General features: G+C 39.3%; 1 protein-coding gene across 1 annotated transcript; it reads right to left on the bottom strand.

The window, feature by feature from the left end:
- Positions 1–2,682: 2,682 nt before the first annotated feature.
- On the bottom strand, positions 2,683–4,668 carry LOC145635063 (protein GRAVITROPIC IN THE LIGHT 1-like). The gene has a single exon (XM_081686357.1). It carries the CDS (start codon positions 4,428–4,430, stop codon positions 3,042–3,044), a length of 1,389 nt encoding a protein of 462 aa, XP_081542483.1. The 5' UTR covers positions 4,431–4,668; the 3' UTR covers positions 2,683–3,041.
- Between the last annotated feature and the right edge of the window lie 8,013 nt (positions 4,669–12,681).

The raw sequence follows: 12,681 nt of genomic DNA, 5'->3' as shown, positions 1-12,681 counted from the left end.
GTATTTAATCAATTGCTTTTCTCTACAAGAAAACACTAATGAATCGAGTTTTCTATTCACATTAAAAAGATAAAGACTTAATCAAGAATAATTAAGTATAACCATGACGTACTAATCAAGCAAGTTCAATTAGATGAAAATTAACTTAAGTCTGATTAAATTTAAATAGGCAAAAGCTAACGAATGCTCTAAGGGCGTTGGATAAGATAATCAAAAGTAGAAATATTAAATTAGAATGAGCATTAATTAGACTAATTCGACGTGTGATTTTTCCATGCATTCCCAATTAATATCACTGTATGAAATATTTTAAATGTTTATTATCTAACGCTCAGGGAGAGTTTGTTAATTAATTAGCAAGATCCATCTAAATAAACTATGTTTAAATAAAAAGAACGCAACATATTACAGAATATTAAAATATTTCATCAATTCAATTTACATTATTGATTCCAACTCTCATTTTTTTCATGCTACGTACAAAACAAAAATGTTTCACTAGCTCCACTTCATATTGTCACAAGATCTTACATTCTCTATGGAATCGACTTGTATCCATTAGACCATTAATTAATACTAAACCTAAAGTAAGTTAGCGACAAAAAAGTTTATATATTGCTATAACTAGAGAATAACACCCACTATTGTCACTATAGTATAAATAAACAGTATCTTAATTCTTTTTCTCGAGAACTCAACTATTCATTATTTAAACACTATAATTTAAAAGGTTTGTTATACTTTATTTATTATTTGGATGGTTGTAACTTAGGTTTAATTTCTAATCTTGGTTAGAATAAATTATCTGCATGTTTTCTCACGTCTCCTCCGGAATAGGAGGAATGATCTCGTAAGTAGATGAATCCAATTTTGTTCAATATTATTTCACTTTCAATTTTAAAAGAAAAAGAGGACTTTTGATGTCAAGTTTTGACTAAGTGTACTATTAATTGAACACAAACCCCACATCATGCAAAAACATGCAAATAACAAATGCATAAAATTTCAAATTTATGAAGCGCTAAACTTGGGATCTCAACATCTCATGATTCGAGCCATCTAGGGACACATAGTATGGAACAATATATATGGAGTATAATAAAGCATGAGAAGAATCAATGCAATAAAAAAAAAAGCATGAGAAGAATCAAAGATCTGAACAACTAAATATCAAAGGAGAAGTTCAATTATTAATTTGATTGCTAAAATATTTAGATATTATCTTCATTAAAAACTTCCATATGACATCAGACAATTATGTGTATATGTTAGGGTCACAAATTCACAATCTATCTTACAGCTGGTATGTAATTGAAACCTTAAGTAATCATTATAGGTCATGGGTATAAGAATTGTTCTAATCATATGCAGCCTCGCATAAGTTAGTGAGTAACATAGTTTAATTGAGGAAGGCTAAAAGGATTTCCAAGCGGTCTGCAAGTTATCCTATTTTCAAATTTGAAAGGTGTAAATCTTATCACAAGAGGGATAGGGTAGCACGAAGGACAATTAGGCTTGACATGAATAAAATGGCCACCTCAATTGTTAGTCCGAAAGGTCGCGGCCATGCATACTAAGAGGGGCCGCTGGCCCAACACTTCACGGAACTTGAGTCAAGTTGTGCATGATCTTCATTCTGAACGCGGCTTAACATGACCTTTTCATATCTCGTTTCAGACACCATCACCTTGAGCACGAGACACGCTGACACAACCTAACACATGTACCTATACGCTTATTATTACTCATTGATAGACCAAACTTAGTTCGGCATTCAATTTTGGGTCTTTTTTTAACATACTACCTCCGTTACAGGTTATGTGCAATGATTAGACATTTTTCCTCTCTGTTTTATGTCAAATCGTTGCACATAACATGTAATGGAGGTAGTATTACAAACTCATAGAGCTGTACATCACTATTCATGAGTACGTTCGTTGTACATGTATCCAAACACTAATGTCACAAGATTATCTTACAATTTACAGTACATTAACAGAGAGTATTCCACTTTCTCTCATCATGAAATCATACATAATCCAGATCACATCGCTTTCAAGTTTCCCCTCGTGTGGGTCCACCCTTCTTCTTTTGCATAATCATCACTAACATGGTTTTTAATTGGACAGATTTCATATATTATGGCCCTACATTACTCCCACGCGCCACGACCAAACTTGCACCTTTCAAATGCGACACTATCATCAAAGGTCCATTCCCAAGGTTAAATCATCCTAATTATATTACTACTCCTTATTTTTTCCCTATTATATTCATTAATTATTAATTTATTACCACTATTACTTAACTCTTTGTACTTTCACATTTGGTACTACCTTAAAAGTAATTCTACCTAGGACATTTCCCTCTTTTTTATAGAGATACTTCTAGAAAAGCTATAGTTGATCTTAGAGATCAAGAGGATCTCTTCTTAATTACACTTTGCATAAGACTTTACCTTCCTTTCGAAAATAAAGTTCGGACAATGATATGATATGTTGTCTCACGCTCTCAGCAATAAGCGGACAAATTATCCGAGCCACTGTTTATATTATAAGGCGCAAATAAAGTGCAAGTTTCACTTTATAGATTACATTTTACGTAACGCTAATGTTGTACTCGTTTAATTCACGCTAAATTTCAAAGACGGAAATTTGAAATCAAGGCTAAATGTAGGAGAAATTTAACTAAAATTTATTACTAAAATTATACAACTGATGCAGTAATATAACCACATTCATTCTTCCTATTGAGTAATACTAGAACAAAATGTTTAACCATTTACCATACTGTACACTTTAAACATTATACAAATATGCCAACCAATTCAAACTAATTTAAATTGGACCGTTGCTACTTGCCTTACTAGTTACTACTACCACATTAATCATTAATCATATTTATTTGCAAAAAATGGTAGACAACTAATTATGCCAAATTTAGCATTTTTTTCCCTTCCATTTTTTAATTTTTTTATACATTTACCTACCCATGATAATAAAAGACCCTAAAATAATTAAAAATTACGCCGCGCGTGTACCTTATCGCTTTGCCGGAGAAAGATAAACGACACTCTGAACCACCGTTTTACCAATTTTAAACCCAGGAACCACCGTGAACGCCGCCGTCACATCGCCGGCGATGACGTCATCTTCTCCAGCGACACTTTCCATGTAAACCTCTGAAAAACGGCAATTTTTTCTCACCTGAAAAGCTACCGCCGGCGGATCGAAGCTGAAGGCCAAGCAATGAAGCAGCCACACTCTTCGCGCCATCTCTGCGAAGAGAGAGAAGAATTCTGTTGCCGGAAATGCCCCTGAACTTACAACTTTTCTTTGATCTAAATTTCCGAAAAATGAACACTCCATTTTTGGATGCATCAATTTTAGATACTTCCCTCTGCAAAATTTCGCAAAAGGGTATCTTGGGTTTTGTGTAAAAATCTGAGATGGTGTTAAAGATTGAAGTTTTCTGAAATTTTCGAAGAAAATCTGGGGTTTTAAGGGTTGTTTGGTCCCCTCATCTGGGAGGTAAAAAGTATGATGATTAAACCCGTCAAACATTACCTGGGAAACGTACGATTCGAATGCAAATATTGAATGCTTTGATTTGGCGAACTTGGCGTTTGGTTCGATTGCTTTCGCAGCCAAATCAATGTCCCAGTTTTTTACTTCCATTTCGCGCACCAACTGTTTGACGAAATGCCTCAATGACCTTAGAACAAAATGAAGAACTCGAATGAAGTGACACTGATTTAATTCATTAAGTGGGGTGTTATTCGGAAGAGGGAATAATACCCCACTTGAATTCAAGCGCTTTTCCAAAGATTTGTTCGTCTTTGTTGTATCCTCTAGTTTCTTCCTTAACGAGGCGATTTCGGAGTCTTTTTGTTCCATTTTCCACTCCAATTGCTTCATTGTGATCTCGTATGTTTTGATGTTGCTTTGTTGTTCTTGAATCTCTGCCAATAAGTTGGTAACATGGGGTGGTGGAAGATCCAATTTCTTGTTCAAATACCTCTGTTTTAGCTCAGACAATACAGTTAACTCACTTACTAAAGCCTCATCAGCTGATTGTATAGCATCATTGTTGTAAGGAAACTGTGCACTTTGTAGCTCAGCATAAGCAGCTTTAAGCGACGACAAACTAGCAAAGAGTTTTGCAACAAGAGCTTCTTTAGCGGCTTTATTTCTAGCTGCTTGCTCTTGTTGTGCAAGATCACCAGAGTTGGATCTCTGGGATTTGGTTCGGGTCAATTTCGGTTCGGATTTAAAGTCTTTTAGACTAATGTTAAGCTCCTCAGAAAGGGTTCTAAGTTTTGGGTTTGGAGGAAATCTTGATGGGGTTTGAGGGTGTATACATTTCGAAAACGTTTTCGAAATTTTGCTTCTTGTTGATTCATTAGATGAAGGTTGTTTGATGCAATCCATATATTTTTATCTTTGGATAGAGAAAAATGTGTTAAACATGAGGAATTTTACAAAGTTTTCGTTACGAAAATGGCAAAAAAAAAAAAAAAATACAAAGATTTAGTGAAGAGTAAAGAGAAGCAAAAACAATCAAAGTGAGTGATTTTTGACCTTTATTTTGGGTGTGTTTTTTAGATTATAGCCGGAAATGAAGGTGCCAAAAAAAAGTTGTGTTTAAAGGGCGGGAAACAAAAAGAAAGGTGGGGAATGGTTATGTATAAGAGAATATATGTGAAATTACGAGTCGTCTTTTATGACTTTAGGAATTTAATTTTTAAATTTTTGTTATTTATTTATTTTAAAAATATGTTAGTAGAATACAAAGTAGTAGTAGAAGAAGGATTTGAATATGGGAGGAGGACCCAGTTGGTCTGGTACACTAGCTTAGGTTGGATGATGGATCATGGTTCATGCAAGTTAATCCAAAAGAAAAAGGGAAACACAAACCAAGTTGTTGATTATCTAATGACTTTCCTTCTAAGCTTTTCTATACCTAATTACCATGCTAATGTTTCATGGGCTATTGTCTTTTTATAGCTTTAACTATACTACAAGTTTGATTGTAAAACTACTCTATGGTATAGTTATGTAACAATTATGTTTCGTAGTTAATAGATAAAGATGGATTTATTGTATTGAGATATGTTTAGTTGATTGATATGTTGAACTCTTTACAATAACTTGTCTACTTTTACTGTATTACGTACATGTGTCTTATTTTGAATCCAGACTATTATCTCATTTTAAACAGATCTAACGCTTTTTCCTAGTTGGTTCGTTAGTGGGCTTTTCTTGTTTTCTTTGGTTGCTAGACTCGACTACAAGGTGTTCATCACTTAGAAGTTAGAAATCACATATATGATGGCGTATTTTGTTTCTAAGTTAGTGATCTCCATATATACCACAATGCAACTCTTGTACTTTTAAATTATTTCCTAATATATTAATTATGTTGGTGCACAAATCAGGATAATTAAAGAGAAAGCATTGATGTGACACAACAATAATATCTATACATAGTTGTTACATAAATACATTCATGAATAAGAAAATTTTGTAAGCCTTTGAATATCAGTATACGAGGAAATCTAAAACAAATAATATCAGAAATAATGATATCTAAGAGTAGCATCCAATTTTAAAATAAAAATTCAAATTATTCAATAATTAGCGACTGCAGCAGCCGTTTGTTGAGTTGCTGGGGTGCAATGAGAATAAGAAATAGCAGAGTAAACATGTGAAAAAGTGAGAGTGAGTCCAAAGATAAGTACATAACATCAATCTGAAGCTGCCACTTATTATTTAGCTTCTTCGATGATTCTCATACCATAATTCATCTTGCTCTTAGACTATTCATTTCATGCCTTCTTTGCTAATAAATTAATTTACTTCAAGATATAGACAAATTTAATGTTACAAATTATTGTTGTTAAGATAGAAGAAAGATCCCTATGTATTAGTGAAGGGTTACATTTGACATATTATATTGAAGCTAAGGGTTACGTAGATGACTAATTAAATATATGTTGGGAGTCTGAGAGTAGACCCGGTTAATGGACAAAGTAACCCAATAATAACAGGCCGGGTTAGGACCAAGATTATAGGTTCTTTAATTGAAAGAGTCTTCATTGGACAAGACCCTTATTGGGTATGGTCAATATAGGACCAAAATATTTGTCCAATTTAATACATAAAGAAAATAGATAATGTAACTATTCTATATATATATATATATATATATATATATATATATATATATATATATATATATAATGTAAAGAATTTATATACATATTTTCGTATTCATATGTACTTAATTATAGCTTTGTTCAATATTTATTTTAATCAATAGTTTGTTGGTCTGCCCATTATTAACTCCTGGCCTGCATTAATAACCAAGTCTAGCTGAGAGTATTGTAGTTTATATTGTACAATACATAGCATGTATTAATATATGAAATACTTGTAATAGTAAAGTACAGAGTAAATGAGAAATTAATATTGAGGTAACGAGGTTATTAACATCATATTATACATTTATACTTGTTTCTGGAAACAGAATGCTCCTGGGAGTCTTAGGGTAGTAAGGGTAATCAAGATGTCCTAGAACTATGTCCAATGAATGTCCGAATTTCCCTCAGCTATGCCTTGCTGTCCGAGAGCTAGGCCTGCAAAAGAGAAAGAAGGTTAACTGCCCCGGGGGTGTGACCCGGGAAAGCCCCTCCGATGCTTAAGTCAGCGAATGTACTTTCTAGAGAGAGAAAGTAGAGAGAGAATTAGGAAAAAATTACCATCATCAATGATTGGAGAACTATTTATAGATGTACTTTCAGGTGGCAGAAGTTATACTTAATTGGACAGATTAGGGGTAAATTCGTACTTTGCTCTGACTAATGATGGGCTGGATCATGGAGGGGTATTTTCGTAATTCCAGGTCACTGGGCTTAGGACAATGGACTAGGCCCAAACATTTATCCCCACGCGTGATGTGGGAACGAGATCGCATGAAGTTCGGATATCACGCGGAATAGAGAAGAGAGAAGTTGTCACATATGCTGAAGTAAATCCCGAGGTGTACCTGAGGGCTAAAATGAGCCCCAAGGGTATCTGAGGGCTAAAAAGAGCCCCAAGCGACTTGCAAGGGTGAAAACCAGCCCCAAGCAATGCATAGAAGGTACTTTAATTCAGATGATTGAGCAGTTTTGAGAGTCAAATCTGATGATGGCTTAAGGATAACTGATGATTTTTCCCGGCTGAGAGGGTGCAGTCCATGCCGAGGGGATTACCTCGGTTGCTTCCCCGAGCCCAGGTGAGGACGGTGCGAGTGAGAGAGATAAGCCGGAGAGAGGGAGTGATGTGAGGGAGAAAAACGGGTGAGAATTGAGGGAGATTTGCGGGGCCGAGAGCTTGTCATCCTAGGTGCCAAGAGGGTAGAGTGAGGCCGAGGGGGTCGGTGCGCGAGAAGCCGAGTGACCCCTAGCTCTCGGCATCTCTGATGTTTGAGAGTGAGACGGCTGAGGGGGTTTTCGCGCGACAAGCCGAGGGGGAGAGGAGATGTCGTAAGGGTATCCTAGCCTTGCCGAGGGGTTTAACTCGGGGGTTTTTTTTTAATTTGAGTGAGGTGAGAGAGGTTTCTCGGGTTTTTGTGAGGTTAACATGAAGGGAGAGTGCTGAGGGCGAGCCAAAAGGGTTGATGGGCAGTGCCAAGAGGTTTTACTTCGGGTTTTTAAGTTTTTCCCCTTAGGAACCTGTGAGTCGGGGCAATGCCGGAGAGAGAGAGTTTATTGTGAGGTTTTACTTCGGCTTAGCTGGGTGTTACCCCGGGTGAGGCAATATTGAGTGTGCTACCCCGGGGTGAGGGAACAATATTGAGTGAGAGGGAGAGCTATACCCCGGGGTGAGGGAGTATTGAGTGAGAGGGAGAGCTATACCCCGGGGTGAGGGAGTATTGAGTGAGAGTGAGAAGAAGGCATGCTCTCCGGGGTGTTAAGGTAGTTTGATTGTTACCCCTAGGTGAGGGAGGAGTGAGTGAAGGTGAGAAGAGGGCATGCTCTCCGAAGTGTTAAGGTAGTTTGATTGTCACCCCTAGGTGAGGGAGGAGTGAGCGAAGGTGAGAAGAGGGCATGCTCTCCGGGGTGTTGCTACCCCTAGCTCTCGGCATTTCTGAAGTCCGAGAACTTTTGTACCCTGGCCGGAGGAACTTTGAGAATAAAAACCCAAGAGACTTTGTACCCCGGGCGGAGGTGCTTTGACAACAAAACCAAGTGCTTCATACCCCTAGGCTGAGGTACTTTTGAGAACAAAACCAAGTGCTTTATACCCCTAGGCGGAGGTACCTTGAGAAATAAACCAAATGCTTTAACCCCCAGACGGAGGTATCTTGAGAAATAAACCAAGTATTATATACCCCTAGGCGGAGGCATCTTGAGAAATAAACCAAGTATTTTACACCCTTAGGCGGAGGTATCTTGAGAAACAAACCAAGTGTCCTATACCCCCAGGCGGAGGTATCTTGAGAAATAAACCAAGTATTGTACACCCTTAGGCGGAGGTATCTTGAGAAATAAAACAAGTGTCCTATACCCCCAGGAGGTAAAACTTTGAGAAATAAAAAGTCAAGAAGCTTTATACCCCAAGTCGAGGTACTCTTTCAAAATAACCCCAAGAACTTTATACCTCGGGCGGAGGGAGGCGATGTTGAGAGAGTGATTGAATATCCCGAGTGGAGGGAGGCCAAGATGAGAGAGTGATGAATAGGCCAAGCGGATAGAGGCCAAGCTGAGAGAGTGACTTAATAGGCCGAGCGGAGGGAGGCCAAGTTGAGAGAGTGATTGAATAGGCCGAGCGGAGGGAGGCCAAGCTGAGAGAGTGATGAATAGGCCAAGCGGATAGAGGTCAAGTTGAGAGAGTGATTGAATAGGCCGAGCGAATGGAGGCCTAGATGAGAGAATAAATCAATAGGCCGAGTGGAGGGAGTAAAGAGCCAACTTTAGGCTGGGAGATGCCGATGGGCTTGACTTGTCATGTTGAGGCCTCCTCTAGGCCGAGGGCCTAGCTTCAAGTATCAAGAGCATGCTCGAGCTGGGTCTATTAGCCAAGATCTCGGCATGCATTCTCTTTGCTAAAAATTACCCAAGGTTGAGGGGTGATATAGATAAGCCGGGAGCTGAGCCTTAGATAGCGAAGCTGAGAGCCTGGGGTATGCCTTGTTTTTGAGTTTTTCACAAACCCAAGATAATTATTTTTCTCCTAATTGAAGCTTGATGATTATTTCTAACTTTTGAATTTTGTTGATGTTGTAGAAGCTAGTCCCCGGGGTGTGCTTGATGAGAGGTATGCTATTCCAATCATAGGGATAGGCTAGGGACGGAGAAGTACATTATCCCCAATATTGAGATAGATTGAGGGCTAAACGAGCCCCTTGTTATATATGTATGAGAGCTAGACTATCCCAACTTTTAGGATATGCCGAGGAGAAGTACGTTATCCCAAATCTTGAGATAGGTTGAGGGATAAACGAGCCCCTTGTTATATATGTATGAGATCTAGGCTATCCCAACTTTTAGGATAGGCCGAGGAGAAGTACGTTATCCCAAATCTTGAGATAGTTTGAGGGCTAAAAGAGCCCCTTGTTTTATATGTATGAGATGTAGGTTATCCCAACTTTTGGGATAGGCCGAGGGTTGAACGAACCCTAAGTTTTAGATGTATAAGAGGTAGGCTATCCCAACTTTTGGGATAGGATGAGGGGCTAATGGAGCCCAAAGTTAAAGATGTATGAGAGCTGGGGGGAATCCCATATTTTAGGATAGGCCGAGGGCTAAACGAGCCATTTGTTATTTAAGCGATTCGCCAGGACACTATCTCAAACATTGAGTATAAGCTAGCATCTTGCCCCAAACATTGGAACAAACTTGTTATTGATAACGTTAGTTAGCGACCCGGGGTGTCTTGTATGAAGGAAGGCCCGGTGCTTTTTGAGAAGATAATGAATTCCTGAGATTTTAGAGCTTTAGGCAGCTATGTAGATAACCAACTCGAAAAATGAAAATGATGGACTATAAAAAGAAATATCTTCTAGTATAAGCTCTTATTGCCCCTAGGACATCATTGTCATTTGAGAAGTTGCTCAGACACAACGTCTTAAGTCCGCATTCCAAGCATATCGATTGCAGGCTCCACCTTGTAGATATTCATGATAGACGGGGAAGGATAGCTGAGGACCTTTCTATTTGGAACTTGTGAGTGGAAGACCCTCGAGTGAATGACCTCCTTGATCTTGTAAAGTTCATCTTCAAGAGGGATGCTTGCACCTTAGCATTACCCTTAGCTAGGCATGTTAAGTCGGCTTGGCATGCCGAGGGCTTGATAGAAGCATATCCCTCGGCTAGGCATGTCGAGGGGATGATAGAAGCATAGCTCTCGGCTAGGCATGCCAAGGAGACGATAGAGGCATAGCCCTCGACAAGGCATGCCGAGGAGGTTGATAGAAGAATAGCCCCCGGCTAAGCATGTTGAGGAGATAATGGAAACCTAGCCTTCAATGGCGGTTGAAAGAAGCATATCCCTAGGCTAGACATGCCGAGGAGATGGTAGAGGCATAGCCCTCGGCTAGGCATGCCGAGAAAGCCGAGGAGACGATAGAAGCATAACCCTCAACTGGGCATGCCGAGATGGTTAATAGAAGCATATCCCCCGACTAGGCATATCGAGGAGATGATAGCTAAAGGCATAGCCCTCGGCTAGGTATGCCGAGGCGGTTGATAGAAGCATGGCCTTCGGCTAGGTATGCTAAGGGAGTAGCCAGGCAAGCCGAGGGGATATGCTGGCAGACCGAGGGGGTAGCCAAGCAGGCCTAGGGGGTATGCTGGCAAGCCGAGGGGGTAGCCAGGCAGGCCGAGGGGGTAGCCAGGCAGGCCGAGAGGGTATGCTGGCAGGTCGAGGGGGTACCCAGGAAAGCCGAGGGGGTATGCTGACATGCCCAAGGGGTAGCCAGGCAGGCCGAGGGGGTAGCCAGGCAGGCCGAGAGGGTATGCTGGCAGGCCGAGGGGGTACCCAGGCAAGCCGAGGGGGTACGCTGACATGCCCAGGGGGTAGCCAGGCAGGCCGAGGGGGTATCCAGGCAAGCCGAGGGGGTATGTTGACATGCCGAGGGGGTAGCCAGGCAAGCCGAGGGCCTTGATGTTCGGTGGGGCATGCCGAGAGCCTAATGTAGACTGGTTGGGGGCTCGGCTTGCCCATGATTCTTGAATTGTTCATTTCATTTGAGTGAGTTGTAAAATGATGAGAGCTTAGCTTGTATAAGGGTTTGCCTCTAATATTTTCCTCGACTTCATGCTTATGCCAAGCTGAGAGATTCGGAGCTTCTCTAGTAGCATCTTGATATGTGCTGCGGGGACGCCTAGTGTTCACCATGACTTTTTGTTAGCAATCCCCACAGACGGCGCCACCTGTTTCTGGAAACAGAATGCTCCTGGGAGTCTTAGGGTAGTAAGGTTAATCAAGATGTCCTAGAACTATGTCCAATGAATGTCCGAATTTCCCTCAGTTATGCCTTGCTGTCCGAGAGCTAGGCCTGTAAAAGTGAAAGAAGGTTAACTGCCCCGGGGGTGTGACCCGGGAAAGCCCCTCCGATGCTTAAGTCAGCTAATGTACTTTCTAAAGAGAGAAAGTAGAGAGAGAAAGTAGAGAGAGAGTTAGGAAACAATTACCATCACCAATGATTGGAGAGCTATTTATAGATGTACTTTCAGGTGGCAGAAGTTGTACTTAATTGGACAGATTAAGGGTAAATCCGTACTTTGCTCTGACTAATGATGGGCTGGATCATGGAGGGGTATTTTCGTAATTCCAGGTCACTGGGCTTAGGACAATGGACTAGGCCCAAACAATACTGATACATTACATATTAACGCATAGCGGTTTAAATATTAGTTCATTATATTATCTGTCTTAGATAGTAAAAATATTACATTGTAACATACTCTACATCATGGCCTGATCTACATGTTAACTCCGACTGATATATTAACCTTATATAAGTATATAACAACAAAATCTTGATCCCGAATTAAAATATATTAAAATTTGAGATTAGTCATAAGCTTGTTTTTATTACAACATCAAAACAAGAAAAAAAAAAAGTAATAGTTGCTTAAACCTTTCTTTTTTAACTATCATAAAATAAATAAATTTAATTAATTAAAATAAATTTACTATAGAGATAAGTATATATGTTTCTGTTTTGATAGGGGTAGATGTATGGTTGAGTAGTTTAATTAGTCCTTTATTATTTGACTCTGTTCCAACTTTTTTTTTTTTTTTTTTGTTCTGTTAGGTTCATAGGAGTCAGTGTATATATAAAATGCAAGGTTATTATTTATGGTTAGGACATTAAAGAAACTATCTTACGCCTCCATACTCCATTTGATCTTTCTCCTGGAATCAAATTCTGATAGAAACAGAGTTTAAGAATGTTTATCTTGATAATTTGAATGCTGAATTTCACATGGTATCATAACAAAACCAGGTCTGATATGTTTTGATCCGAAATCAAACATTTTTTTCCCAGATTTAATACTCAGAAATTTCGCCTATTTTAATCCTCTCCGGTAAAGATGGATGGTGGTGATGATGAGAAGAATGGAAGATCGGTGGTACCATATGCTGACCCTTATTATATGGGGAGCTCATATAGCTTCAACACACCTCT

Source organism: Chenopodium album, chromosome 6 (assembly GCF_948465745.1).
Source record: "Chenopodium album chromosome 6, dcCheAlbu1.1, whole genome shotgun sequence".
NCBI lineage: Eukaryota > Viridiplantae > Streptophyta > Magnoliopsida > Caryophyllales > Amaranthaceae > Chenopodium > Chenopodium album.
Note: the sequence above shows the minus strand (reverse complement) of the source record. Positions and strands in the feature narration are given on the sequence as shown.

What these genes read in the sequence shown, in the direction of transcription:
- LOC145635063 (XM_081686357.1), bottom strand. Translation starts at nt 4,430, where the DNA reads ATGGATTGCATCAAACAACCTTCATCTAATGAATCAACAAGAAGCAAA.